The sequence below is a fragment of the Odocoileus virginianus genome, chromosome 15, assembly GCF_023699985.2.
Source record: "Odocoileus virginianus isolate 20LAN1187 ecotype Illinois chromosome 15, Ovbor_1.2, whole genome shotgun sequence".
NCBI classification, from domain to species: Eukaryota; Metazoa; Chordata; class Mammalia; order Artiodactyla; family Cervidae; genus Odocoileus; species Odocoileus virginianus.
The window spans coordinates 13810443-13837942 of NC_069688.1; the positions used below are offsets into that span (position 1 = coordinate 13810443).

At 42.7% G+C, this 27500-nt stretch overlaps 1 protein-coding gene across 1 annotated transcript in view; it reads right to left on the reverse strand.

The window, feature by feature from the left end:
* The window catches only part of FER1L6 (fer-1 like family member 6), a 165328-nt gene that overhangs the window by 92104 nt on the left and 45724 nt on the right, over nucleotides 1-27500 (reverse strand). The window contains exons 4-13 of the mRNA XM_020891147.2: nucleotides 25879-25933; nucleotides 25293-25424; nucleotides 21433-21495; nucleotides 19504-19582; nucleotides 17772-17928; nucleotides 16981-17167; nucleotides 15537-15729; nucleotides 11676-12028; nucleotides 7759-7867; nucleotides 6691-6874 (exon numbers count right to left, since the gene is read on the reverse strand). Coding sequence (XP_020746806.2) covers nucleotides 6691-6874; nucleotides 7759-7867; nucleotides 11676-12028; nucleotides 15537-15729; nucleotides 16981-17167; nucleotides 17772-17928; nucleotides 19504-19582; nucleotides 21433-21495; nucleotides 25293-25424; nucleotides 25879-25933 — 1512 coding nt within the window. The remainder of the gene's footprint in view (nucleotides 1-6690; nucleotides 6875-7758; nucleotides 7868-11675; nucleotides 12029-15536; nucleotides 15730-16980; nucleotides 17168-17771; nucleotides 17929-19503; nucleotides 19583-21432; nucleotides 21496-25292; nucleotides 25425-25878; nucleotides 25934-27500) is intronic.

Genomic DNA, 27500 nt, shown 5'->3' on the forward strand with positions numbered 1-27500 from the left:
ATGAGAAATAGATAGTTCAGAGGATGAGACTGAAGACAGAAAAGAAGGAACTAACTGGTAGGATTCAGTTCCCCAGGATGTGGATGAGGAAGCAGGTAAGACGGGAGAGATGGAGCCAAAGGCTGAAGTTCCCTGCCTAATGACAGCTATATTCTTACCTAGTTCTGCCCTCAGCCCCCTGTAATTTTCCCACAATCATCTGGGTCGGTGTGAAGAGAAACATGGAATGCAGGCAAGAGCACATTTCTTGTCATGGGCATTGGTTGGACAGGGGCCCTAATAAATGTGGACAGTGTTAGGAGTCATGAGCTTCTAGAGGCTGGGGTGGAGGGAAAGTGAAAGAGATAGCTTTGTTTCCATTCCAAAAGCTACAGAGGACTTCAGCCTGAAAGAACGCACGGTTGCTCTTTTTAGCTCTCCAACCTAAGTTTCTTTCAGAGGCCATAAAGTTAGCGAAGATGCTCTGTGGTCTGTTCTGCAGAAAAGGAACCAGCAGGCAACCATTCAGAAGAGAAGCCAAATAAGTCCTTGGCAGAAACTGAGGTTATGATTACAGCAGGAGAACAAAATAAAACTTAACTAATAAGGAAGGTCAGAAACTGCTCCTTCCTTTATCTTGTTAAAAATGATGGCACTGAAAAGAACAAATATTGTATAACATGGCTTATATGTGGAATCTAGAATTGATATAGATGAACATATTTGCAAAGCAGAAATAGAGACACAAACGTAGAGAACAAACTCGTGGATACCAATGATGGGAGCAGGGGTTGGATGAAATGGGAGCCTGGGATTGACATATATACACTATTATGTACAAAATAGATAACTGATCAGAACTTACTGTAGAGCACAGGGGACTCTACTCAATGCTCTCTGATGACATAAGTGGGAATTTTGAACTTTTAATTTTGTATTGGCAGCACTAGTGATAGAGAACCCACCTGCCAATGCAGGAGATAAGAGACAAGTGTTCGATCCCTGGGTTGGGAATATCACCTGGAGGATGGCATGGCAACCCACTCCAGTATTCTTGCCTAGATTGCATGGACAGAGGGACCTGGAGGTTACAGTCCATAGAGCTGCAAGGAGTTGGACACAACTGAAATAACTTAGCACATAGCCAATTAACAGAGTTGTGATAGTTTCAGGTGAACAGTGAAGGGACTCAGTCGCATATATACATGGATCCATTGTGCCCCCAACCCCTCTCTCATCCAGGCTGCCACAGCACATTGAGCAGAGTGGGAAGGAAAGCTTAAAAAGAGGGGAATATGTATATGTATAACTAATTTGCTTTTCTGTACAGAAGAAACTACCCAACACTGTAAAGCAAACAAATGAAGTCGATTCAGTCGTGTCCGACTCTCTGCAACCCATGGACTATAGCCCACCAGGCTTCTCTGTCCATGGGATCCTCCAGGCAAAGTAATTACATTCATATAAAAATTTAAAAAACAAATTATGGCACTGAGAATCCTGCAACTAAATAAATTTCTACTCGATGTTGTGCTTTGTCCCAAGGTTTCTTTGCTCTGGATGATTTTGTGCTAACAGTGTTCAGAGCCTCTGTGTCTTTGGCTCCCAGGTCCTCCAGGTCTTACTGGGTCTACAGGGCTCAGGATGCAGTATTTTCTCAGGCAAACGACCATGCAGATGGAGAGCAGCAGATGGGAGGGTCCCACATTGCCAGCAGGAAGAGAAGCCTAAAGTTTGAATGGCTGCCCTGATGTGCCATCAGCCTTGTGACTCTGGGCAAGGGCAAGCCTGGAGCCCTGAGAATCCAACGATGAGCTGACCCTGGGCTATGCTCCAGACTCATTCCTGCACTCCAGCCCTATATGTAAATTATATGTAAATGCACATGCTTTAGAAAACTGGAAAGCCCAGAGTAATCCCAAGGGGATGTTTCAAGTGTCAGACTAAACTGCTCCTTATAAAGTGGTATTTCAATGGAGGCAACAGACAAATAAGTTGTATGTGTGTGTGTGTACACATATGTGTAAGTGTGCTCATGGGTATGGACACTGTGGGTGCATAGGCAAGTGTGTGTGTGGGCATGCACAAGTGTGTTGGGGTATATTCTATTATAGAACCTTCTAATTCAGTTGCTGCCATTCTTGGCTTGCCACTATGTGAATAGAGCTTCAATATAGTGACAGGAATATACAGAAAACCCGCAAACAGCAGCATGACTTATTTTGATCTCTTTGAGTGAGCTGGTTAGTAGTAATGTGTGGCCCACTGGAGGGTTCTGTAGGGCTCTCATCTCTCCTTAAGCACTTCCCATACTACATCTTCTGATATTACCACCACTATCAGCAATGGGCTAGTCTAATGAAGTGGGGATGTTTTCACTGCCTGTTCCCAGCGAAAGGATGCAGAGTACCACTGAGAGCCTCAGAAAAGCCTCCCAGAGCTGCAGACCCTGCTCATTGATGTCCTCAGGTTTTACATTGGACAGAGAAACTATTAAAGGACAGGGAAGTTTGGGGTCCTTTTTGGTGCATGGAAGGGAGGATAGGCCCCCAAGCATGGCTGCCAGGAGGTCAAAAAAGACCCCAAAGAAGGTGGTCCATGGGAGGGGGAAGATGGTCCATGGGAGAGACAGGATTTAGAAAATGTGCAGCCATGCTCAGAAGCGAGAGGACACGCACCAGGGTTATTTTCAGTTACCCCTTCCTACTTTGTCCCAGACGATCGCTTCCATCCTTAAACTCATTCTCACTCTTTACTGTGTCACCTTTGCTGTGACCTTTGCCAACTCTTCACCTCCTCCCCCTCCCTCTCTCTACCCCCATGGAACCCAGTGCCCAACCTGGTTGTAGCACTTCCTCAGCTCATTCAAAAACAGGTACGAGTATCTACTACATGCCCAGTGCGGAGATGAGCAGATACAAAGGTGAGCAAGACAAGTCCTTTGCCCTCTGACTGCACACCGCCTAACAGCAAGACAGACGAATAAAAACAGCTGAATGAAGTGTGATCAGTGTTTGATGGAGCTGAGCGAAGTCTAAATCAGCCTTGGGATTCAGGGAAGGGAACTTGAACTTACTCTTGAAAGGTAATGGGAGCTAGCCATTCTGAGGATGCCACTTGTAGCCTGGCAGAGGCAAGAGCATGTTCACAGGTCCAGATGGAGCAAACAGCAGGATTCATCTGGGGAATGGCACTAGAGGACTGGTGGAATTTGGGGAATGACCGGAGTTTATTGTAGAGAAGTAGATGCAAAAAGAGGTGGCAAGAATACACAGAAGAACTGTACAAAAAAGATCTTCATGACCCAGATAATCACAATGGTGTCATCACTCACCTAGAGCCAGACATCCTGGAATGTGAAGTCAAGTGGGCCTTAGAAAGCATCACTATGAACAAAGCTATTGGGTGTGATGGAATTCCAGTTGAGCTATTTCAAATCCTGAAAGATGATGCTGTGATGCTGCACTCAATATGCCAGCAAATTTAGAAAACTCAGCAGTGGCCACAGGACTGGAAAAGGTCAATTTTCATTCCAATCCCTAAGAAAGGCAATCCCAAAGAATGCTCAAACTACTGCACAATTGCACTCATCTCACACACTAGTAAAGTAATGCTCAAAATTTTCCAAGCCAGGCTTCAGCAATACGTCAACCGAGAACTTCCAGATGTTCAAGCTGGTTTTAGAAAAGGCAGAGGAACCAGAGATCAAATTGCCAACATCTGCTGGATCATCAAAAAAGCAAGAGAGTTCCAGAAAAGCATCTATTTCTGCTTTATTGACTATGCCAAAGCCTTTGACTGTGTGCATCACAATAAACTGTGGAAAATTCTGAAAGAGATGGGAATACCAGACCATCTGACCTGCCTCTTGAGAAACCTGTATGCAGGTCAGGAAGCAACAGTTAGAACTGGACATGGAACAGCAGACTGGTTCCAAATAGGAAAAGGAGTACATCAAGGCTGTGTATTGTCACCCTGCTTATTTAACTTATATGCAGAGTACATCATGAGAAATGCTGGGCTGGAAGAAGCACAAGCTGGAATTAAGATTGCTGGGAGAAATATCAATAACCTCAGATATGCAGATGACACCACCCTTATGGCAGAAAGTGAAGAGGAAGTAAAAAGCCTCTTGATGAAAGTGAAAGAGGAGAGTTAAAAAGTTGGCTTAAAGCTCAACATTCAGAAAACTAAGATCATGGAATCTGGTCCCATCACTTCATGGGAAATAGATGGGGAGACAGTGGAAACAGTGTCAGACTTTATTTTGGGGGGCTCCAAAATCACTGCAGATGGTGACTGCAGCCATGAAATTAAAAGATGCTTACTCCTTCGAAGGAAAGTTATGACCAACCTAGATAGCATATTAAAAAGCAGAGACATTACTTTGCCAACAAAGGTCCGTCTGGTCAAGGCTATGGTTTTTCCAGTGGTCATGTATGGATGTGAGAGTTGGACTGTGAAGAAAGCTGAGCGCCAAAAAATTGATGCTTTTTAACTGTGGTGTTGGAGAAGACTCTTGAGAGTCCCTTGGACTGCAAGGAGATCCAACCAGTCCATCCTGAATGAGATCAGTCCTGGGTGTTCATTGGAAGGATTGAAGCTCAGGCTGAGACTCCAATACTTTGGCCACCTCATGTGAAGAGCTGACTCATTGGAAAAGACCCTGATGCTGGGAGGGATTGGGGGCAGGAGGAGAGAAGGGGACGACAGAGGATGAGATGGCTGGATGGCATCACCGACACGATGGGCATGAGTCTGAGTAAACTCCGGGAGTTTGTGATGGACAGGGAGGCCTGGTGTGCTGCGATTCATGGGGTCGTAAAGAGCTGGACACGACTGAGTGACTGAACTGAACTGCGATGGAGATCAAATCAACAAAATACGGTCTCTGAGACTAATCCTGAAAGGCATGGGCAGGACTTCCCTGGTGGTCCAATGGTTAGGAATTTGCCTGCCCATGAAAAGGGCACAGGTTTGATCCCTTTCTGGGAAGATTTCACATGCCACCGGGCAACTGAGCCCCTGTGTGACAACTACTGAGTCCACACTCTAGAAGCTTCGAGTCACAACTAATGAAGCTCACACACCCTAGAGCCTATACTCCGCAACAAGAGAAGCCACTGCAATGAGAAGCCCTCAAACCTCAACTAGAGAGCAACCCCTGCTTGTCGCAACTAGAGTCAGCCTTTGTACAGCAACAAACAACCCAGGAATGCCAAAAATTAATTATTTATTTGTGAAAAACCACAAGCAGCCAATGGATAATGTCAAACTGGGGGAGTGGGGAGTTCGGATGGATAGTTTAGTGATTTTCTTGATACAGGTCCAAGCCAAGTAAGAGGTGTTTAAAATAACTTATGCCAAAGATACCAGTTGACCAAATTAAAGAAATGGCAATAAGGAACACACTTGAGAACTAGACTTAACCAGACTTCATCACTGGTTGGATGTGGGTAGGAAGGGAAAAGAGAACAATTGACAGATTTCCAATTTGTGGCTCAGAGGATGCAGTGAGTGGTAGGACCAGTCTCTGAGATGGGAAAGATAGGAAAAAGGGAAAAGCTGCCTGTGAAGACAATGAGTCTGATGACTAGCTCGGGGACACCCAAGTAGAGGTGTTGGATCTGCTGCTCAGAAAGAAGGCCATCTGGGGAAATAGATGTGAGAATTCTTGTTATTCTAACAGTGGTCAGTAAGCCATGGGTTCATGCCCAGAGAGACTGTCTAGATCCAGAAAAGCAGAGACTGATGAGAACCAGTGATGTGGTTCCAATCCCTTCCCATGTAATGAGCAATGTTCTCTTCTGACAGTCCCATGAGATCATATTTTTTTTACTCCTAGCACAAAGCTCAGAACACAGAAGACTCTCACTACATGTGGCTTTCCTTTCTCATAAGACACTTGGTTGACATCACTGTCTTAAGACAAAATTCTATAATTTCACTTCTCTTTGCATGTTGAAATGTCATGTGGGTTAAAGATCGGCGAGGGTGCATGTAGGAGCCCCAGTTGTTTTCTGAAATGGTCTTTTTTGATGGCTAAGAATCATTTTTTAATTCTTCAGTTTGTGCCCCAAATAAGATAAGAAATGATGTAATTAATAATTCCACCAAGTTGAGTTTACATTGTGTTCAGATGACTATAACTGTTGATAGGATTTTGGATTGAAATTTTAACTTCTGACCTTCCTATCTTGTTATGCTTCAAAGTTATAGGATAAAGGGAGCTTCAGATATGGTAATAAGAACCATCATTGTCACTCTGTCCTTGAATGAATTAACTGGATGTGTCATTTGGAGAATTGTCAACATGAGAATTCAGGACAGTGGCATTTATCCTGTCGACCTCGTTTGCACCTTGCACCCATAACTAAGATAAAGAATGTTTCTAGTTTTAGAGAAGAACTGAATCAAACAGTCATGGAAATTGGTCACGTTTCCACGGTCAGAAGTTTTGGCTACTCTTGCCTCCTGGGGCTCCTGTGTGTGCGTGCTCAGTCACTTCCGTCGTGTCCGACTCTCTGCAACCCCCTGGACTATAACCCAGCAAGCTCCTCTGTCCATGAAATTCTCCATGCAAGACTACTGGAGTGGGTTGACACTGCCTTCTGCAGGGGATCTTCCCAACCAGGGATCAAACCTGCGTCTCCTGCATTGCATTTACTGCTGAGGCATCAGGGAAGCTGTCGAGGAAGCTATGTCTCCTACCTGTTCCCTTCCGTCACGAGTGGCTTCTCGGGGTGCGTGGTGGAGACCAGAGGAATGGCGGCATCACGGGCTGCGTCCCCTTCTCCTCCGTGCAGCAGTGGCGCAGTGTCTTCTTCAGCTAAGTCTGCTGACTTCTTCCTACTCCTGTGATGCAGCCCTCCATCAGTCAGGTTCCCCAAATTACCTGCAGAGTGAGCAGCAAGGGGAGAAGGGCCAGACGTCAATGAGCAGAATCGGGCTGCTCGGCAGAAAGGACCCAAGCTTATGTCCTCCCAGCGCAGAGTAATAAGCTCTCAGTGTGTAGGTAGGATGATGGCCAGATCAAAGAAATAAGATTAGCAGTGATACTAAGCCAGGATCAGCTTCCATCTTAAGGTCTTTTTTTTTGTAAAAATGACTTAAGTTACAGATTAACTGGATTTCATCTCCATTTTTTTCTGCTCCAAAACTTCCCAAATGTAAATCAAGACCTTCTCTGATGGAATACTCTTTCTTGAAGTGGTTTTTCCAGATGCACATCAGTCCAGGAAGACTGCTGGGAGTTATAACAATAGCATCAATTATATACATAGCACGTTATGTGCATTAATTCATTAAACCCTTGCCATAGCTTCATAAGGAATTATCACTATTCCCATTTTATAGATGAAGAAAGCAAGACCAAGAGAAATTAAGTGATCCTAGGGTCAGGGAACCAGGACTAGTAGTCCAAGTCTGTCTGAATGCAAGCTATACTCTCAATCTTTTTATTTTAACTTATTTTTAATTGGAAGATAATTGCTTTACAATATTGGGTTAGTTTCTGCCATACATCAACAATAATCAGCCATATGTGTGCATTTTTAAATTTTTTATTATTTTTTATTTATATATATATTTTTTTTTAATTTAAATAAATCTATCCCTTACATATTGACTCTAGACTGGACAAGGAGTTATTCATTTCTTCCTGAGGTGCAAACCTCCAACAGAATGCTACCATCTGCACGTAAAGAATTGATTCATTTATTTAAGAAAGAGATATAAAGTTCATGCCATGTTCCAGGCACTATGCTTGTCTGCACTTACCAATAGAAACTTCAAAGCTAATGGGTTTATCTCCGATCCTCCGGTCGATCATGGTAGCTTCGAAAAATGCTCCAAAGAGTAAAAATTCCTCATGTTTTTCTGGTACAATCTATAGGAAGAAAAAAAAAAATACATTAGATGGGCCTGGATCTTTTTATAGTAGGAGGAAACTGAATTAGTGAGGCCAACCTGATCCAGGGTGATTTATAGAAACCTGAGTCTTGGTGTCAGCCTGATATGGTACATCATTTCCACTCTAATCAGACTGGCAGGAACCAGGACCTACACACTGCAAATCCCAATTCAGCCATTCGCAATGATGTAGTCTCAACCTTACAATCAAATTTCCTTTTATTTTAAAGGTAAGCTTGCTATATGTATCTTGTTAAGAGATTGATGGTTCAAGGAAACCAGGCGACACAACATCGCATTTCTGAGTGAGGAAGCTGAATGAGCTGGAGCTTTTTATTCTGTGCTTTCTGGTTTTACCCTTGGATTTATTGAGCCCAACTGAAACAGCAGTAAGGTTCATTGAAGGAAATAAAGCAGCTGCAGTTTCAGGGGCTAAGAGCCCCATTCAATCAAGAGCTCTTAACTCTGTCTCTTTCTCTCTCTCTTTTTTTTTTTTTTCGGCCATGAGGGATCTTAGTCCCCCCAATCAGGGATCAAAGCCATGCCCCTGCATTGGGAGCACAGAGTCTTAAGCACTGGACTGCCAGGGAAGTCCCCTTCTCTCTTTTTGAGACTCTTCCTTCACACACAAGCTCCCTGTGCTGCTGGCATCAGCAGGAAACGTTTCTATTCACCAGAAAGTGTAGGACAGGGTGGGTCCAGGTGCTGACTCTTAGTCATAGCACGTACTGCTCCCACCCGCCGCCACTGTGTCCCTTGGCTGTAAGTCAGCCCCTTATCACGCCTTCCTGAGGCCACGTTTACTCTCTGGGAGGAGATTAAAAATCACTCAGAGACCCAAAGGGAATGGAGGCCGTGGAACCTGGAAGAGAGACCGCAGGTTCCAAGGCCATGATCCCCTCTTTAAATCCCAACTCTGCTGCTTCCTAGCTGCTGACTAGGCAAGCCGTGTCCGCTCTCCAGGTGTCATGTTCCTTGTCTGTGAAATGAACATCGTAGCAGGACCTACATGGGGAAGGAATGAGATCATCCATGTGCAGTACCTAGGATAAAGCCTACGTGCGCCAATGCCATAGGTGGAGTCACCGTATTTCAACAAATTATAATGCATGTCTTAATCCCATCCACCTTTCAAAGTCCAACCCAAACGTCTCTTCTTCTGGAAGCCTCCTTTGATGCCCTGAGCTAGAAAAATGATGATGGTAGTGTTTGCAGAACTCTTATTGTGTGTCAGATGTGGAGAGACTGGCATGGAAACATATACACCACCATATGTGAAACAGATAGCCAGTGGGAATTGGCTGTATGACACGGGGAGCTCAGCTGGTGCTCTTGACAACCTAGAGGGGTGGGATGGGGTGGGAGGTGGGAAGAAGGTTCAAGAGGGAGGGGACGTATGTATACCTATGGCTGATTCATGTTCATGTGTGGCAGAGACCAACACAGCATTGTAAAGCAGTCATCTTTCATTTAAAATTTCTGGATCACTATGTTATACAACTGAAAATAACATGGTATTGTAAATCAACTATACCTCAATAAATTTTTTCACTTTAAATAAACAAAAAATTTTTAAAAAGAATTTTACCTGTATTATCTCATGTAATTCTTGTAACTATCCTATGAGAGGGATCTTTCTATTCTATCCACTTAAAGGTGAGAAACTGTAGTTTCATGAAAGTAAGATATCTGTTCATAGTTACTAAACATGATTAATAGTAATTGAGCACTTACTATGTGCCAGGCTCTTTTCTAACAAGCACTTTGTTGTATTAATTCATTAAATGAAATAAACCTAAGAAGCTTAAATCACTTGCCCAAAGACTCAAACAGATACTTGTCCAGAGACTGGATGGTAACCATTGCACCATACTGCCACATCTTAAACCCAACTGTCTTATTTGGGAGCCCAATATTTTAATCCTTACACTGCACTGCACTGACTTTATCTTTACCTGCTTAAGGCACCTTATCACATTCTGCTTCCTATGCATTTATTTTGTATGTCTTATCTCCCCTTCTATACCATAAATTTCATGCAGTCAGACTCTAGTTTTATTCCTGCCAATGCTGAGGATTTAAAAATGAACACAGGGCAGGAATAGAAATACAGATTAGAGAACGGACTTCTGGACACTTCTGGGAGGAAAAGAGGAGGGTGGGACAAAGTGAGACGGTAGCATTGACATATATATACTACCATGTGTAGAAGAGCTAGCAAGTAGGAAGCAGGTGCATAGCACATGGACTCAGCTCCGTGCTCTGTGATGACCGAGAGGGGTGGGGTGGGCAAGAATGGGAGGGAGGGTCAGGAAGGAGGAGATAGATGTATCCTCCTAGCTGATTCATGATGTTGTACAGCAGAAGCTAACGCAACATGGTAAAGCAATTACACACCAAGAAAATATAAAAATAAATTTAAAAAATAATAAAAATGAACACAAGGTTTTACAGAAGGGAGGTAAGCTTTGATGGTGATGATGATGATGAGTTTAGAAAGCCAGCATTATAGGACCTCATCTGTCCAGATTCACAATGAGAGCAAGGCTGCAGCAAAGGAGATTAGAGCTGGGGGAACCTGGAGAGCTAAACAAGAAGACGCTACAAAAAATAGATATTATCATGTTGGTAAGGGCACTCTGAGCTGCTGAGGTTCTGAGGAAGGTAGAAGCTCCAGTGTGGTAGTTTTAAACGATGTCCACAAATTTTTGGAAAATCCTCCCCTTAAAAGGTGAAGCCTCAAAAAAAAAAAAAAAAAAAAGGTGAAGCCTCATTCATTCCCCAACCTTGTTTCAATGTGGGCTGGACATGTGGCTCATTTATAACAATTAGAATGTGGCATCATAAATGTCTGTGTGATTCCCATGGATTTGGGCAAAAAAGGCATTGCATTCTCTGCCTTGCTCTCTTTTAGATCATCTACTCTGGCAGAAGCCAGATTTATTAAATCCCAGCAGTAAAATTAAGTGGCTCTTCCAAGGCTAAGTTGACCCACATACTAAAAATCCTTCCATGTCTTCTAGTCTCTACCAGGAATGGACAGCTCTGGGAGACCAGCCCATCCCTTCCCCATCTGAAATTAAAGTCTGGTTGACCTGAGAAACACCCTCCCAAGACGCAGAATCAAGCTACAACCTACCCACCAAAATATAAAATTCCTTCGTTGGTAATGACAAAGTACTATTACTGAACTTAATGACTGAGAAGATATTCATGGTTTATGTTCCTCTTGGGGTCCCAGAGCTCTCACCCCTAACACAGAACTGGGCCAGAAGATGCTACTCTGCTATTTGCTGAGTCACAAGCAATGATAACCATTCCCTCCAGCAGTGACTTCCCCACAGGCGTGGGGCAGGGGAACAGGTGTCTCAGTTTCTTGTGTCCCCACTTGTCACCCACTCTTCCTCCTCTTCATCCCTCATCCCACGTTATCTCATCCAGAACGTATGCTGAGCTAACAAAGCTAAACACAATTAGGCCCCAGACAGAGTTCAGTCCATCACCCGGCCACCCACTCCCAACAGCTCCTCCAGAGTGCTTTAATTTTATTTTACTTTGGTTTCCATGGGAATCTGTGTTTGGGGGAATGCAGACAGAATGTAACATGAGCAGATGGCTATGATCTGAGCAGAAAAAGGCAGAGGATTGGCCCCGGAATACAAGGCTGAGTCAACACACATTTTGCAGGGGCACCACACCTCTGTGAGTCTCTGGGGACCCGAGGCAGATGCTGTCTCTGCCCTGGGCTCAGGGCACAGTCTCAGTGGAGGAGCGCTCAGACCTACCTCTGGGGGCACGTCGAAAGGCTCCACCTCCACCTCTGTTGAGTTGGTTTTGTCTGAAGCCTGCTGGGGTTTGCCATCGTCGGTTTTGTCACCCTTGTCTTTACTCGCGCCTTTGGAAGATTTGGAGTCTTTGTCCTTCGGAGACAACTTGAACTCCTTGAGCGCCTTGGAGAATTTAGACTCCTGTGCCCCTCCCGAGAGGATCTCCACAGCGATCTCCACCAAGATCCTGCCCCGGAATGACACGCCTTCTCCGAAGCCTTCATTCAGTTCCTGGTAGTCATCCATCAGACTGTGGTTCCTGGGTGAGCCATACAGGTTAATCCAGGCAGGTCCAAACGTGGGCAGGAAGCCTAGAAAGAGCCCAAGTTTTAGTTGCCTGGTTATGCGTTCAAGCTGGTTACTGCTTGATGAAAGTTGTGCACATTTGTTTAGAAATGTATAAAGAGAAGACAAGAGAAAATATTTACAGATATCCCATCACGGGGAGTTCCTTGGTGCCTTAGTGTTTAGGATTCTGGCCTTTCACTGCCACGGCCCAGGTTCAATCCCTGGCTGGGAAACTGAGATTCCTGCAAGCCATGAGGCTCGGTCAAAAAACAAAACAAAACAGAACATCCCAGACTTCCCTGGTGATACAGTGGCTAGCAATCCATCTTGCAATGCAGGGGACACTGGTTCGATCCCTGGTCTGGGAAGATTCCACACGTCACAGAACAGCTAAGCCCACGAACCACAACTTTGAGTCCGCATCCTACAACTACTGAAGATGATATGCCTAGAGCCTGTGCTCAGCAACAGGAGAAGCCACTGCAATGAGAAGCCCACACACTGCAACTACAGAATAGCCCCTGCTCTCCAAAACTAGAGAAAAGCCCATGCATGGTAACCAAAAATAGAATAAAATTAAAGAAAGAAAGGACATGCCATCACAATTGGCATTTTGCTCTGTTTCTTTCTAGTCTTTCTTCCATGTATAGGTTTAGACTTGCCCATAATTTTAGCAAGACTATGCCAACCTGCATTTTCATTCATCAGACTTTTATGGACTCCTAACATGTGCCAGGCACCATTTTAGAGATGAAACATAGAACCCAATGGAGATTAAATCAGATACAAACATGAATCAAATATTCACATTACAAATGCTATGAAGGAGCTATATCTTGTGCTACAAGGACAAAAAACAGGCTAATGTGGCATGGAGAGGAATTAGGCAGAGAGAGGAGAGTTCTGGGCAGAGGAAAGAGCACATGGCAGTTGGAAAGGAGCTTGGAGGCAGAAGGAACTGGAAGACAAAGCCAGTGTGGCTGGAGTCCAGAGAGGGAGCAGGTGAGAAGAGTGTGGAGAGGTGAGTGGGTCTGACTTTATCTTAGAAATTATGGGAATATTTTAGAGGAGTTTGAGAAAAGATGTGACCTACTCAGATGTGTATTTTTAAATTCATTTTGGCTGCTATGTGAAGGGTTATAAGAATGGATGTGAGCACACTGGTTCAAGATCTCCTTCATCATTAAAATTCAAGACATGGATAGCTTGGACCAGGGTGATGGTAGTGGAAATTGAGAGAAGTAAATGTTCTGAAATGTGCTCTACACATAGAACTGAAAAGACCTGGTGATCTTAACTTAACTCTTAGCATAAGTTGTTTCCTTTCTTGGTCCATAGCATCTGGGAAAATATAAGTGTCTATGCAAACATCTCTTTGGCAACTGAATGTTCCTCTTGTTTTCTTTTCTGCAGCATGTAGGATCTTCATTCCTGGACCAGGATCAAACCTGGGCCCCCTGCAGTGGAAGCTCAGAGTCTTAATCACTGGACCACCAGGGAAATTCCCAGAATGTTCCATTTTGACTGGCAGTACAGTATGGCGGCCCTGAGCTTGACTTCCTGGGTTCAGACTCAAGTCTCAGCTCTGCCATTTTCAAGCTTTGTGACCTTGGAGAAGTCTTTTAACTTTCTGATGCCTCAGTATCCTCAACTGTAAAATGGGAATGCTAATAGTACCTATCTCAGGATTATCTATCGGGATAATCTAATCTATCAAGATTAAAAGAGATAATATTAAGTGCTTCACTTAAGTGAAGTCTTTAGGAAATGCTCTAAAGTATTAGCTGTTACTTTTAATATGTGCCTGTGTGCTAAATCGCTTCAGTCGTGTCCAACTCTTTGTGGCCCTATGGACGGTAGCCCTCCAGGCTCCTCTGTCCAAGGGATTTTCCAGGCAAGAATACTGGAGTGGGTTGCCAAAACCTCCTCCAGGGGGTCTTCCTGACCTAGGAATCAATATGTATCATAATTTGCTTAACAATTCTTGTTGAGAAAAGTTGCCATATGTTTTATTGTTATCAATAATTTTAATACCTGAAAGCTTCCCCTCCATCCCCTCACCCAATGCCCTATTCCTCCATGCACTAGATTCTATCCTGCCTTTGAATAAATTCTAAAAAGTAGTGATATTGTGTTAAAAAAGGTAGAAAGATTCTATGGCCCATGATGTCTACTTTTTACTGTTGCTATACATCTCCCTGAACCCAACAAAATGATTCTGAAAAGTTGTGGGTAAAACATGTCTATGTCTGGATGAGAAATCCTATAGACAGGCAGAATTTGCTTTCTACATAAAGCAATCTGGGGGAAACATTTCCACAACATGGAAAGTTAAATGGTATATATTTATTAAGGCCTTTCTATGATGACACTCTTATGCAGGGCACAAAAATGTGTAAAACTTGTTCGCTGCATAAGCCAAGCCTTTTACAGTATAATGTGTATACACACACATATACACAAATATATACATTAACTAACACAAATTTGTAGTGCAGAGAGAGCAAGATTCTCTTGGGATTTAAATAAAAGGAAGGTGGGTTGGGACATTTAGAGAATTATCAGCTATTAATTTATATTTTGCTAATACAGTAAGTCCCCTACATATGAACCTATAAGTTGCAAACTTTCAAAAAGATGCAAATGTGTGCCAACCCTTGTATGCCAGCTGCTGTACTATACTACTGTACTTTTCAAGGCACTGTGCTGTAAGATTAAAAATGTTTTAATTTTTGTGTTTGTTTTTTATGTATGTATGATTTGTATGAAAAGTATTATAAACCTATTATAGTACAGTACTGAATAGATGATTGTGTTAGCTGGGTACTTAGGCTAACTTTCTGGACTTACCAACAAATTGGACTTATGAACACACACTGGAATGGAACTCATTTGTATGGAGGGGCATTACTGTAAAGAGCCTTATCCAGGGTGAAAACTCTTCGGACTGACTCAGTGGATTAGCTGGGACTCTCAATTCTTCCCTTGGCTCTCTGCAGTCAGCTCATGCTCTTGAGTTTCCATCAGTAGTTGAGGGAACCATATTTTTTTAACCATTTAAACAGTAAAACCATTCTAAGCTTGGGAAATGAAGTTGCTCAGTTGTATCTGACTCTTTGCGACCCCCATGGACTGTAGCCTACCAGGCTTCTCCGTCCATGGGATTTTCCAGGCAAGTGAGCCATACATAAATACATAGTAGTTCAGATGTGGTCCATGGACCACAGTTTGCCAACCTCTGATCCAATCTAAAGTCTTCATTTTCCAGTTAAGAAGCATAAAGCCCAGAGAAAGGGAATGATTTCCTCAAGAACACACAGCAGTGTTCCTGGAAGACCTGGGATGGGGAACAAGCCTCATGGTTCCCAGAGTCTGGCTCAGTCCACTACCCTAAACCAACCCAATCCACAGACCACGCAGAGATGGAAAGTGCCTAACACATTGCCTGCTCCAATCCTCTGGTTTTGAAGATGAGGCTCTAAAGGAATCATTTAGAGACCCTACCTTGATGTCAGACGTGTGAGGCCTTACCTTTGTCTCCATCCTGTTCATTGGAGATTTTCTTCAAGTCAATGAAGTGGGTTGCCAGCACTATATCATTCATGCTGCCTTCATCCCACACCTGGATTTTTACCCTCCGACACAACGGAGGGAACATTTCTTTGAAGACCACCTGTTCATGCCACACAGGATCAGCACAGTTCTTCTGCACCGTGGTTCGCCCCTAAACACAAAGCCAGGAGGATGTGAACCATTGAAGGAAATGAAACAGGCCTTTGATCAACTAAAGAAAACTCTTCACACCAGCTGGAAATAAAAAGTAAGTTGCCAAAAATAATGAACCTGCTTCCACTAGGCATCCATGAAAATCAGTACATCCCATGAACATAACCAGTGTCCTGCTCTGTGCCAGACATGTCTTGGGCATTTGGGACAAAAGGAGGGTTGTCACAGGTCCTCCCCCAGAAAGTTTTCATCATCACATTGGGTTGAGGTGAAACTGGCACCTGTGTTATGAAGGCGTTCCATGCATTTCCAGGAAGGCAGCAGATACAATTAGACCCTGAGTTCATGTCTTATAAAAGTAGGACCAGGGATTTCCCTGGTGGTCCAGTGGCTAAGACTCCATGCTCCCGATGCAGAGAATCTGGGTTTGATCCCTGGTCAGGGAACTAGATCCCACATGCTGCAACTGAAAGACCCTGTGTGCCACAATGAAGATGAAAGATCTCACGTGCCTCAATGAAGACCCAGCGCAACCAAAAATATAAATAATAAATAAATAAATATCTTTTAAAATTAGGACCTGGTACAAATCCCTTCCCGTCTAGACCTCAGTTTCCTCATCATACAATGGAGGTGATATCCTACATGGGGGTTATATATGTCCTATATATGCCAATGAGACCCAAGATAAAAGTAGTCCAAGGTTCACCCTGCCAAGGGGAGGAGCTGGATAGAGACACGAGTGTTAGCTGAAGCTTCTGAGTCCAACTAATCAGGATTAGGCTCTGACCATGTGCCCAGGCCCTGGCACATCCAATGGATCTTGAGCAGGGAACAGCCAGACACAAGGATGTCCAGGCTTACATATGATAAGGACAAGCTGGGTAGATTGTGGAGCAGATTGAAAGGGAGGTGGTAATTCTCTGGGGACTGGGGACTAGCCAATAGCTCAGAGAAGTAGCCAGAGGTGAGGAAAGAGGCCTGCCTTCCTGGGTCCTGAACGGTGGTTCCCCCCTCCCAGCATGCCCAGTTTTTCTCCATGAAACTTCCAGGAAGGTGAAAGTGAGAGGAAGTAGGTGATCCTCCCCTACTTTCCTGCCATGTGCAAGGCCTTTTGGCGACAAGCTTTCTCTCTCCAAGCATGTCTTGATTTTGATTTTAATGTAAAGTCCCTTACCCAGCAGTGTCCCGGGGTAAAGAGCAGAATTCTGGCCCCAGGTCTGCCAGGATTGGGACAACGGACACTCACCGTCTGCCCAGCGAAGGAGACCTCCACAAAGGGATCCACGAGGTCTTTACTGTCACCCACAAATGCTTTGGTGACATTCGCCATGATGCTGGAGTTCACCTTGGGCAACCCTTCGGCTTTGTAGAGTCTCACGTAGAACCTAGCCCAAGGCCTCTCTGATGGAAACCCTTGAGGGATCAAGAGGTTCCTTGCAGGGGACAAAAATGAAACATAAAACAGCTGTTTCACTTGAAAGAATAGAAAGAAAAGGTAGAGGCAATTTGGAGGCAGAAAGGAGCATCCTGATACAGGAGAAAAGATCAGGATGCATCGCTAAAATGAGTTTTCTTACTGGTGTGAATGAAAGCGCAGGGTATGAATAGAATGAAAGCAGTAAATTGGTTCAGGTCCCAGAATTACAGGATAAACACTTAAAAGAGGTACATTAAATCTTCCCATTTCATAAGTCAGGGGCTGAAATTATTCTCCCTTCAAAGAAAAATCAGCTCAATTCAGATCAATAGGATAAGCTTTGGAATAGTTTATCTATTATGGGTTGGTATAGGAAGACAGGCTGTTCTTGTTCTAGAAGCTGACCTCCCAAAGGATAGTGATGCCTTTGGTAAGATACCTCACGGTGCCCCTGACAGAGCAGAATCTCAGGTGGACAGGCCCATTTAACTTGGCAGTTCTCAGGAACCCCTAAAGGGGGTTCCTTCAAGGAACCTTTCCTTAAGGAAAGGGAGAGGGAAAAGACACGGAAATGGGGACATGTCATTTCTCTTGTATGGTCCTCCATGGACCTGTCTCACTTTTCTATTTGCTCCTCGGCATCAGAGGTTTTGGGGTTGGGCTTTAAGACATCTCCTTTTCCAGTCACGCTGATGTCACACTTCAGGTACCCCTTTGTGCCAGTCCTGATGTCACCAGGATCCGTGAGCAGGGCCCACTTGTCACAGAACTGATGACCTGCAAGACATCCCAACAGCTCAGAAAACCTGCACAGGTGCACCCAGATGCTCCACCCACTTCTCTTCCAACACAAACCTCCCCACCCTCTGCTCCCCAGGAGGGGCTCGCTCATCACAGTTGTTTCCAAGTCCCATGCAGCCCCTCCTCTCCTCTCTTCCCACCTACTTCTCCATCTTTTTCCCCAACCTGCCACAGGGATTTGGGAAGCCCTCAACTGAGTGGAAAATGCCTGGACTAGAGTCTAGCTTTGACCAGAGAGAAGGACATGAATGCAGTGTAGAAGCCATGCCTGAGGGACCTCCCTGGGGGTCCAGTGGTTAAGACTGTGCTTCCACTGCAGGGACCACTGGTTGGGAAACTAAGATCCCATATGCTGCACAGTGTAGCCAAAAAAGAAGAAGTCACACATAATTTCACAGGCCACAAGTGCCACTCATGGATTTTTTGCCTGGCTTACACAGTGAGCTCAAACTTAAAAAGCTCTCACAAAATCTAGACTTTAAACTTCTCTTTAAAAAAAAAAACCTGTTAGATCTGGCAATAGTCCACAATGCCACACGGTGGCATGTAGGAAAGGAGCTGAGTAGATGCTATTCCTTCCATAGGAATTATGTCCCCTTGACTCCATTTCCCCCAGCCTCCCTCAATTCCCACTGCATTAAACCCAGTCCACTGCACTCAGTGATGCCCACTGCCTGGCCCCCTGGGGTCATGTGCGTTGGAATCACTGCTGAAGAGAAGGAAACTTTGATTAGAAGATCTATGTTTGCTGTTGTTTCTGTTACTTATTAACTCTTGACCTTGGACAATCTGCCTAGCACCTCTGAAAAATCAGGGATAATAGTAATAATTACAGAAAATCCATGTATTACCTCTCATAGTCATTATTTTGTGCTAGATCCTATGAAGTGCTTATGCATATATGCTTATGTTTATATTCACTTACATATATATTTACTTAATCCTTCAACAACTCTATGAAGGAGATGCTATTGTATCCCAATTTTTACAAATAAGGAAATTGTAGCACAGAGAAAACAAGTTATTAACCCAAGGTTGCACAGCTAAGAAACAGCAGAGTAGAATTTGAAGCCAGGCAAATCTGGCCCCAGAGTCCACATTCTTAACTTCCACCTTTCCTTCTTGTGTCTCACAGCAGTAAATTGGACAGGCTTTGGGAAAATATTTTTAAAAACTGCTCAGAAGTATCCCCTGGAGCAGGGCATGGCAGGGGAAGATCCCCTGGAGGAGGGCATGGCAACCCACTCCAGTGTTCTTGCCTGGAGAATCTCCATGGACAGAGGAGCCTGGCGGGCTACAGTCTATGGGGTCACAAAGAGTCAGACATGACTGAATGACTAAGCGCACAGCATATGGACATACAAGACAGCTTTATCATTAGACTGAAAACTTCGAAGAAGAGATCCAAAAGTTATACAGTTATGCCCCTTTGCATAACTGATGCTCAATGTATCAAATGAATGGATAAATGGATAAAGGGAAAAATGAATTGACTTCTGGGTGTCAGAAGAAGAGAAGAGTAAGAGAGACTGGGAGGCAATACTTTCTCACCAGGTTGGTTGTACACGGTCCCCAGGTCCACTTTGAAGGAGCCAATCAGTACACTTCCTATCAGCTTGTGGTGAAATACCTGGGAGAGATGGAGCAGTGAGTCTGGCAACATTAGGTTTCTGTTTGAAGCTAACTCTGTGAAAAGGGCTCACAACAAACCCATCAAGAGGATTCTATGCCTTGAACCTTGTCTGGCCTTCACTCTTATCTGGAGCACACTGACATTTGGTTATTGAATCTCAGGGTTGGCTGTAAGGGTGGCCAAAGAATCACAGCTGTACCTCACCCTCTAGCAGGATTTTAGCTAACTGTCCTTTGAGGAATACCCATCAAATCTCACCACCTAAAAGGTGTTTGTTTTTTCTTTGTTTGTAGCCAAAATGAACTCTAGAGTAGCCCAATATTCAAATCTATCTCTGCGTTTAGAAACTCTACCCAATCTTTTTTTTTTGCTTTGTCATGGGGTCTTAACTGCAGCAAGCAGGACCTTCCTTGCATTATGAGGGATCTTCTGTTGTAGCACATGGGCTCTATAGCTGTGGCACACAGGCTCAGTAATTGCAGCCCTTGGATGTAGTAGCTCCACAGCATATGGGATCTTAGTTCCCTGACCAGGGATAGAACCCATGTCCTCTGTATTGCAAGATAGATTCTTAACCACTGGGCTACCAGGGAAGTCCCAACTCTACTCATCTTTAAATGCCTAGAGCAAATGCTGCCTCCTTTAAGCAGCCCTCCCTGATCCTTCACAACTGAACATGTTCCCTTTCTCTCCTAAAATCCCACAATGCTTTGCTCACAACTTTCCCATCCTTACTGTCTTGAGAAGTTTGGGACATGTACAGTAGTCGGGACAAAGGAGGCTGTTATCCTCAATATTTTGTCTGATAAGTCAGTAGACTGCTGGCTGTTTACAGCAGAACACTTTTCATTCTAAATGCAATTAAGATAAGGAAGTTCTACAGGAAGCTGGCAGAGCTGGGCCTGGGTCCAGAAACCACAAAACTGCTGAAGAATCTGGACTAGTTTAACCTTTAACCCAGAAAAGAGAAAACTGAGGGGGTGGATGAAGGGTGACAGTAACTCAGGTGTCTTCCACTCTTGAAAATACTGCCATCTAAAAGCAGGTATAGGATCCCTTTGCAGTTCTCAAGCTGCAGGAAGAGAGATTTCAGCTTACTATAAGGATAATTTTTATAACAGAACTCTCCAGCAATAGAATGGGCCTCTCTAGAAAGAGTGACCTCCCCGTCAGTGGATATAGTCAAGTAGTGCCCAAGAACCCCATGTCATATGTCATGGAAGTGGTGGAGAGGGATTCCTGTACAGGCTGGAAGTTGGACTACATGGCCTCTGAGTTTCCTTCTAACTGTAAAATTCTATGAGATCCTTGATTCAAGGACAGTTTTCTACCTTCTTCTTCCAAGTTAGAGAAACAGAGATAGGCAATAACAGCTTTGATCCTCTGCTAAAAATCCACTTGCTCCATAGAAAGCCATGACCCTTATCTATGATGCTGCATAAAACCCAGCTATTAACTGTTCCTCTGAACTCTAGACAGTCCCCTTAGAGCCTGCAATAAAGCTGATCCCACAAACAGGTGGTTGTCTGACTGATGCAATGAGACAACATCCTGGCAATGTCCCAGGTCCCGAAATATCTTCTCACCACCTGTCAGCATGCCTGAAATTCACATGTGAAGAATGTTTGGCATCTGGTGACTTCTCATTCTTCAAGAGTCACATTCTTCAAGTACCCCCAAGCAAGATTCCACTATTACCTAAACCTTAATGCAGAACTTATATATAATACAATATAATATGATATAGATTGAATGGGTGAAGAAGATAGGCAAGGAAGTCTTCAAGACTTCCCAAAGCCTAGAATCTCTTCCACCTCCATCACCATCACCACCAATGATATACTTACTGAGATTTTGATGATCTTGTCAAAAAGATGCAACTGAGGCCCGATGAAGTCAAAGACAAAGTACTGTAAAACATAAAGTTCATTCTGCATGTAAGAACTTTCATGTAAGAACTCTGTTCTTCAATATTTCTAGTTCTGCATTGTTCTAACCAATTGCTGCAAGGTTTCCAATGGCATAACTGTATCATCAATTAATTGACTTGCTTAATTTGTTTGATTTGTTTCCACTGAAACTTGTTTAATTTGTTTTCATTTTTTTTTCAAATAGAAAACACTAATTACATCTTTTCACAACATATATGTAAGCTTTCCTCTAAAATGGACATGAGAATTGGAATTATTGGATCATAGCTTATGTGCATGTAAATTTTTAGTAGCTAGCATAATTTTTTTCCAAAGGAGCTAAAGCATTTTACATTTCCATTGGCAGCATACGAAAATAGCCATTTCTCCATTCCCTCGCTAGCCCTTGAATTGTCAGTTCTCTTACATATTCATTTTTATTGCTTATATATAATGATGACTGAAAATATATCTCACTGTGGTTTTAATTTAGAGTAAACTTGATTAAAATTTCATTTTCTTGGGATTTTTCAGCTTCAAACATCCTTGTGACATTCCCAAGACTGACCAGGAAAATAATAAAAAGAAATTATGGGGAAGATTTCTAATTTGAAGAAAGTGATTGAATTTTAGAGTTGAAGAAAATATATAGACTAGTCTCCATATTCTACATATAAAGATATCTGAAGATGAAAAAATTTAGAAGACACGCCTGGAGTCATATAGCTAGTTATTGCTGAACCTGGGACCAAAGTTGAGTTCTCCTAACATTATCATAAAAGGAATTCAAGTGCGAGATGTTTCACCATCGGAATTTTGTCAAGTTCCCAAAGTAGGTAGGATGCTCCTCATGTAGAAAGCTGGAGCAGAGCTTTGTTACAGACTGTTTTAAGGACTGAAGGTGGTGGCCGAGTCAGAACTAGGAAGTTGTTTCACGGATTGTTTGGTATTTGAGCTGCACGACAGAGGAATGAGACAAGGATATTAGAGATGAACATGACATCAGCGGGAGAGGGAGACGTGATCACTAACAGCTTGCTGTTAAAGGCAGAACAGAAAAACCAAAACATAGAAGAAAAACCAAAGATGTCATCATATCCTACAATAAGAGACCTTCAAAATGGCAGTCCTGCAATATCAATGAAAAGCTATATTAAAGTTATATTATGTTCAGTGTCTCCTGTTTAAGAGAACAGGAAACTATGTATAACATCTCAGGAAATTTTGCATATATATGTTCAAACTTTTTAAGAGTTTTGGTGTTCAGAAAATCTTTTCTGTGCAAAACTCATTTACATGAAGTTCTTCATTCTCTGGTATATGAGATGCTGTGGGTTCCTTTGGACCAGTAAATTAGTTGTACCATTTATTGCCTTCCACTGAGTTTCACATGTTTCAGACTCAACTGCCTCACATAGGGTCCTAGACCTCTGAAGCCACACACATTTTTCTAGCTGGGAAAGATTCCCCAGCCTCTACTAACTGATTTCTTCAATATCTGATGAACTTTACACTTGAAAATTAGAGTCCAAATCTGTAACAAAGAATTTTAATTTAACTTTTATGTTTTCACTTGATTTCCCAGTGACTACGTTTAGCCCAGCGGAATGTCACTTAGATGCAAGACTTGTTTGCATCAAGCAAATACTTATACTCATTAACAAATCTGTAGAGCTTTGCAGTTTTAAAGCACTTCCATGCATGTTATTTCATATCACATTCACACTCACAGATGTTATGGAAGTGGAGAGAAGAACAGTAGGAGAACACTGACACTTTAACTCATGGTAAAAGGCGCTAAGGCAGAAGTGACAAAGAGGAAAGGAGTTAACAGCTCAAATGTTATGGAGATGGGGAGTAGAACAGGAAGGAGACACTGCCACTTTAATTAATAGCTAAAAGCCCTAAGGCAGGAGTGATAAAGAGGAAAGGAGTTAGTTAAGAGCTCAAATGAGATTTGGGAATTTTCTGTTGATTTTATTATGCATCCTCCCCCTGACTTCCTTTTCAATTTCCACTCTCATTAAAAAATTAATTAAGAGTTGACTGCACTTTTTGACAATTCATGGTGTTGAAGTGCCTGGGAGGAACAAGCACTCTGGCACACAGTTGGAATGTAAATCATTACCTTTTTTGGAGGGCAATGTGGTGATATCAAATTTTAAATGCATATACTCTTCACCCCAATTATGCATTTAAATATCATTATAAGTAGTATCCAAAGGCTGAAAAAAACTTTTAATATCCATCAATGAGAGACTGACTGGTTTAGTAAATTATAATAAGTCCATGCAATGGAAAACTCTACAGCAAAAAAGGGAAAATAAGGTTGAACTAGATGTCTTGATACAGACTAATCTCCAGGATACAACATTTTGTGAAAAGGCCAAGGTCCAGGACAGTGTGTGTAGAACACTACCATTTGGCTACAATATTTATTCACATTCTTATGCACACCTGGAATATTTCTGGGAAGATACACAAATGCCTGGGGAGAAAGTCTGCCTCCAGAAAGGAGGAGTTAGAGATCAAAGATCAGGGGAAACATATACTGTATACGTTTTCTCATAAATCATTTTATACTTTTTGAACCTTTGACAGTTTTTAAAAACTGTGTAATCTTTTTATTTAGAAACAAGAAATTAGTGTGTATAAACTTAGAAGATCTATGTCTCTGATGTTTTCCTTTACAATTTTTATGCTGCTTAGAAAAATACCACTGCTTTACTTTCCAAATCAGTATGACTATGTCAAAATTAGTAATTAAATTCTCAGTGTTTCTGCTCTGCAAATGAATGTTTATCTTCTTACTAGCCAACACATTTATTGAATATATACTCAGAATTTATGATGGATGAAGATGAGTTTATAACAAATTAGTACAACCAATATGGGAAACAGTATGAAGGTTCCTCAAAAAATTAAAAACAGAACTACCATAGGATCTAGCAATTCTACTTCTGAGTGTTTATCTGAATAAAACACAAATTCGAAAGGATATAGGCCTCCCTATGTTCAGGACTATTTATAATAGACAAGATATGGAAGAAACTTTGTCCATCAACAGATGAATGGATAAAGAAGATGTGATATATATACACAATGGAATATTTCTCAACCATAAAAAAACAATGAAATACTGCCATTTGCAACAGCATGAACAGACCTGGACGGTAACATTCTAAGTAAAATAAATCAGACAGAGAAAGACAAATACCATATGATTTCACTTACATGCAGAATCTAAAAAACAAAACAAATCAGCTAACGTAACTAAACAGAAACAGACTCATAAATACAGGTTGCTAGAGGGGAGGGGTGTTGAGGGGATGAGTGAAATGGAGTAAGAGTTGTGACCTACCAGTTACAAAGTAAATAAGTCATGGAGATGTAAATTAGAGTGCAGAAAATATAGTCAAGATTATTATAATAACTTTGTGTGGTGCCAGATGGTAACCAGATTTACCACGGTGATCATTTCCTAATGTATTACTAAGTTGTACATCTAAGACTAATATAATATCATAAGTCAATTACACTCCATAAATATTTTTTAAGTAATAAGAAAATGGGTCTATTGAAAACAACAATGAATTTAAAATCAAGAGGACTTCCTTGCCTCGACTGTCCATTGTCGGTTAAATTTTGTTCATAAGGAGACTCAGCGAGTTTGCCTTGGGCTTAGATGAGGGATGGGAAGCAGTCAGGAGGAGCAGATTTTCTATTTGGCTGAAGAATGCTGCCATGTGGTGAAGAGCATGTTGGTGGAGAGGAAGCTGGTGACCCCCGTGACTTACTTCGTTGTAAAATGGGCTGTTGGTTCCTTCCTTCACTGTGCTTTGCTTCTTCTCGTCCCCGACCTCGATGATCACAACCGGATCTATGTTCTCGCCCACCAGCTGGCGGGCCTCCGTGATGGTTATGGCAATCTACAACAGAAAGCAGCGTGCACACACTCTGGGCCTGGCTGCTCATTCCCACAAGAAGAGCTGGGGGAGCGCTTCCCCGGTGACTCAGCGGTAAAGAATCCGCCTGCCAATGCAGGAGACACAGGTTCGGTCCCTGGTCTGGGGAGATGCCTGCCGAGGAGCAACTAAGCCCATGTACTGCAACTACTGAGCCTGTGCTCAAGAGCCTGGGAGCCGCAACTCCTGAAGCCCTTGCACCCCACAGCCCAGGCTCCGCAACCAGAGAAGTCACTACAGTGAAAGGCTCATGCACCTCACCTAGAGAATAGCCCCCGCTCACCACAACTAGAGAGAAGCCTGTACAGCAGCGGAGACCTAGCACAGCCAGCAATAAATAAATAAATAAAACTTTTTTTTTTTTTTTTTTAAAGACGAAGAGCTGGCGGAGGCTGGGTAGGAAGGACTCATCACTTACTTGGTAATTTTGGGATCTGACCTCCCCATCGTGGATCTTAGTCAACAGTTTTGATCTATTGAAAGAAAGTTAAACACATTTGTTTCATTAAGGAAAAATCTACCTGTGGAATCTAGAAAAATGAACCTATTTCCAGGGCAGGAATAGAGATGCAGATGTAGAAAACAGATGAATTGACTGAGCAACTTCACTTTCTTTAGAGTTACCTGGTGGCTCAGATGGTTAAGAATCTACCTGCAATGCAGGAGACCTGGGTTTGATCCCTGGGTTGAGAAGATCCCCTGGAGAAGGAAATGGCAACCCACTCCAGTATTCTTGCCTGGAAAATTCCATGGATGGAGGAGCCTGGTGGGCTACAGTCCATGGGGTCGCACAGAGTCAGACACGATGGAGCGACTTCACTTGCACCTTCAAAGGGATGGGGTAGGGAGGGTGGGACAGGCCGAGAGGGTGGCACTGACAGATGTGTACCAACTACCCTGTGCATAGGAGCTAGTGGGAGGCTGCTGAGAGGCTCAGGGCGCTGGGCTCCAGGCTCTGTGACGGCCTAGAGGGTGGGGGAGGGAGGTCCAAGAGGGAGGGGACATAGGAACACACAGAGCTGATCACCTCATTGTCCAGCAGAAACTAACACAAAATTGTCAAACAATTACACTGCATAAAAAATTATCAATGCTTCTTCAAAAAATGTAATTACTATTCCCTTAAAAAAAAAAAGAACCTATCTTAATCCATAAGCCACGATAATATTTTCCCTGGTCCTTCTAAGTGCTTTTATTTATATCAGATATTCTCTCTCCCTCTCTGGAGGGGATAAGTGTAAATGGACACATGACTTAACCTCTCTATGACTCAGTTTTCCCATCTTAAAAAATGGAGCTAATAATAAGCCATATACATGGAGTGATTACTACAATTAAAAGATGTAACATATATATTTAACCTAGCATCTGGCAAGTTTTAACGTCAACTCTTATTGTGAGTATGATTATCAGTATCATTTATTTCTTATTTTTACAGAATGAGAACTTGAGATGCCCTAGTAAATCAGTGGCAGACCTGGGTCTAAATAAGGATCTTCTTTGTCTGCTGTCTGGTCCTATCCAGATGACCACTTTGCCATTTCTTTTCTATACAGCAATTCTGGGTTTCATAATTGCTTTTAGGGGAAAAAAAAATTGGTAAAAAAATAAAAATAAAAAAGAAAGAAAATTGCAAGGAACAACCAGACATCTTAGTGAGATTTCACTTTCAGGGGACTTCACTTGTCTGGACTGTCGTGAGTAACTGAAAACAGATGTGCAACACCTGGGCATTTAGAGATTGGATAATAATAGATATGAAGAATCCTTGTTGTCACACAAGCAGCAATGGGTAGGGAAAAAAACAGAGCTCGAGTTGCTACAGAATTTTATTCTCTTTCCTTCTGGCAACACTGCATCTGATTTCATTCTATTTCTGCTGATTGTAACTGACTCTAGCAGAGAATAAACCAGTAAGAATCTCAAGGTTTTGGAGTCAGACTGATCTCTATTAGAATATTTGTTTTCCCCAGTTTTGTGACATTAACCTTAATTTCTTCATCTAAAAATAGAAATAATTTCTACTGCATAGGGTAGCAC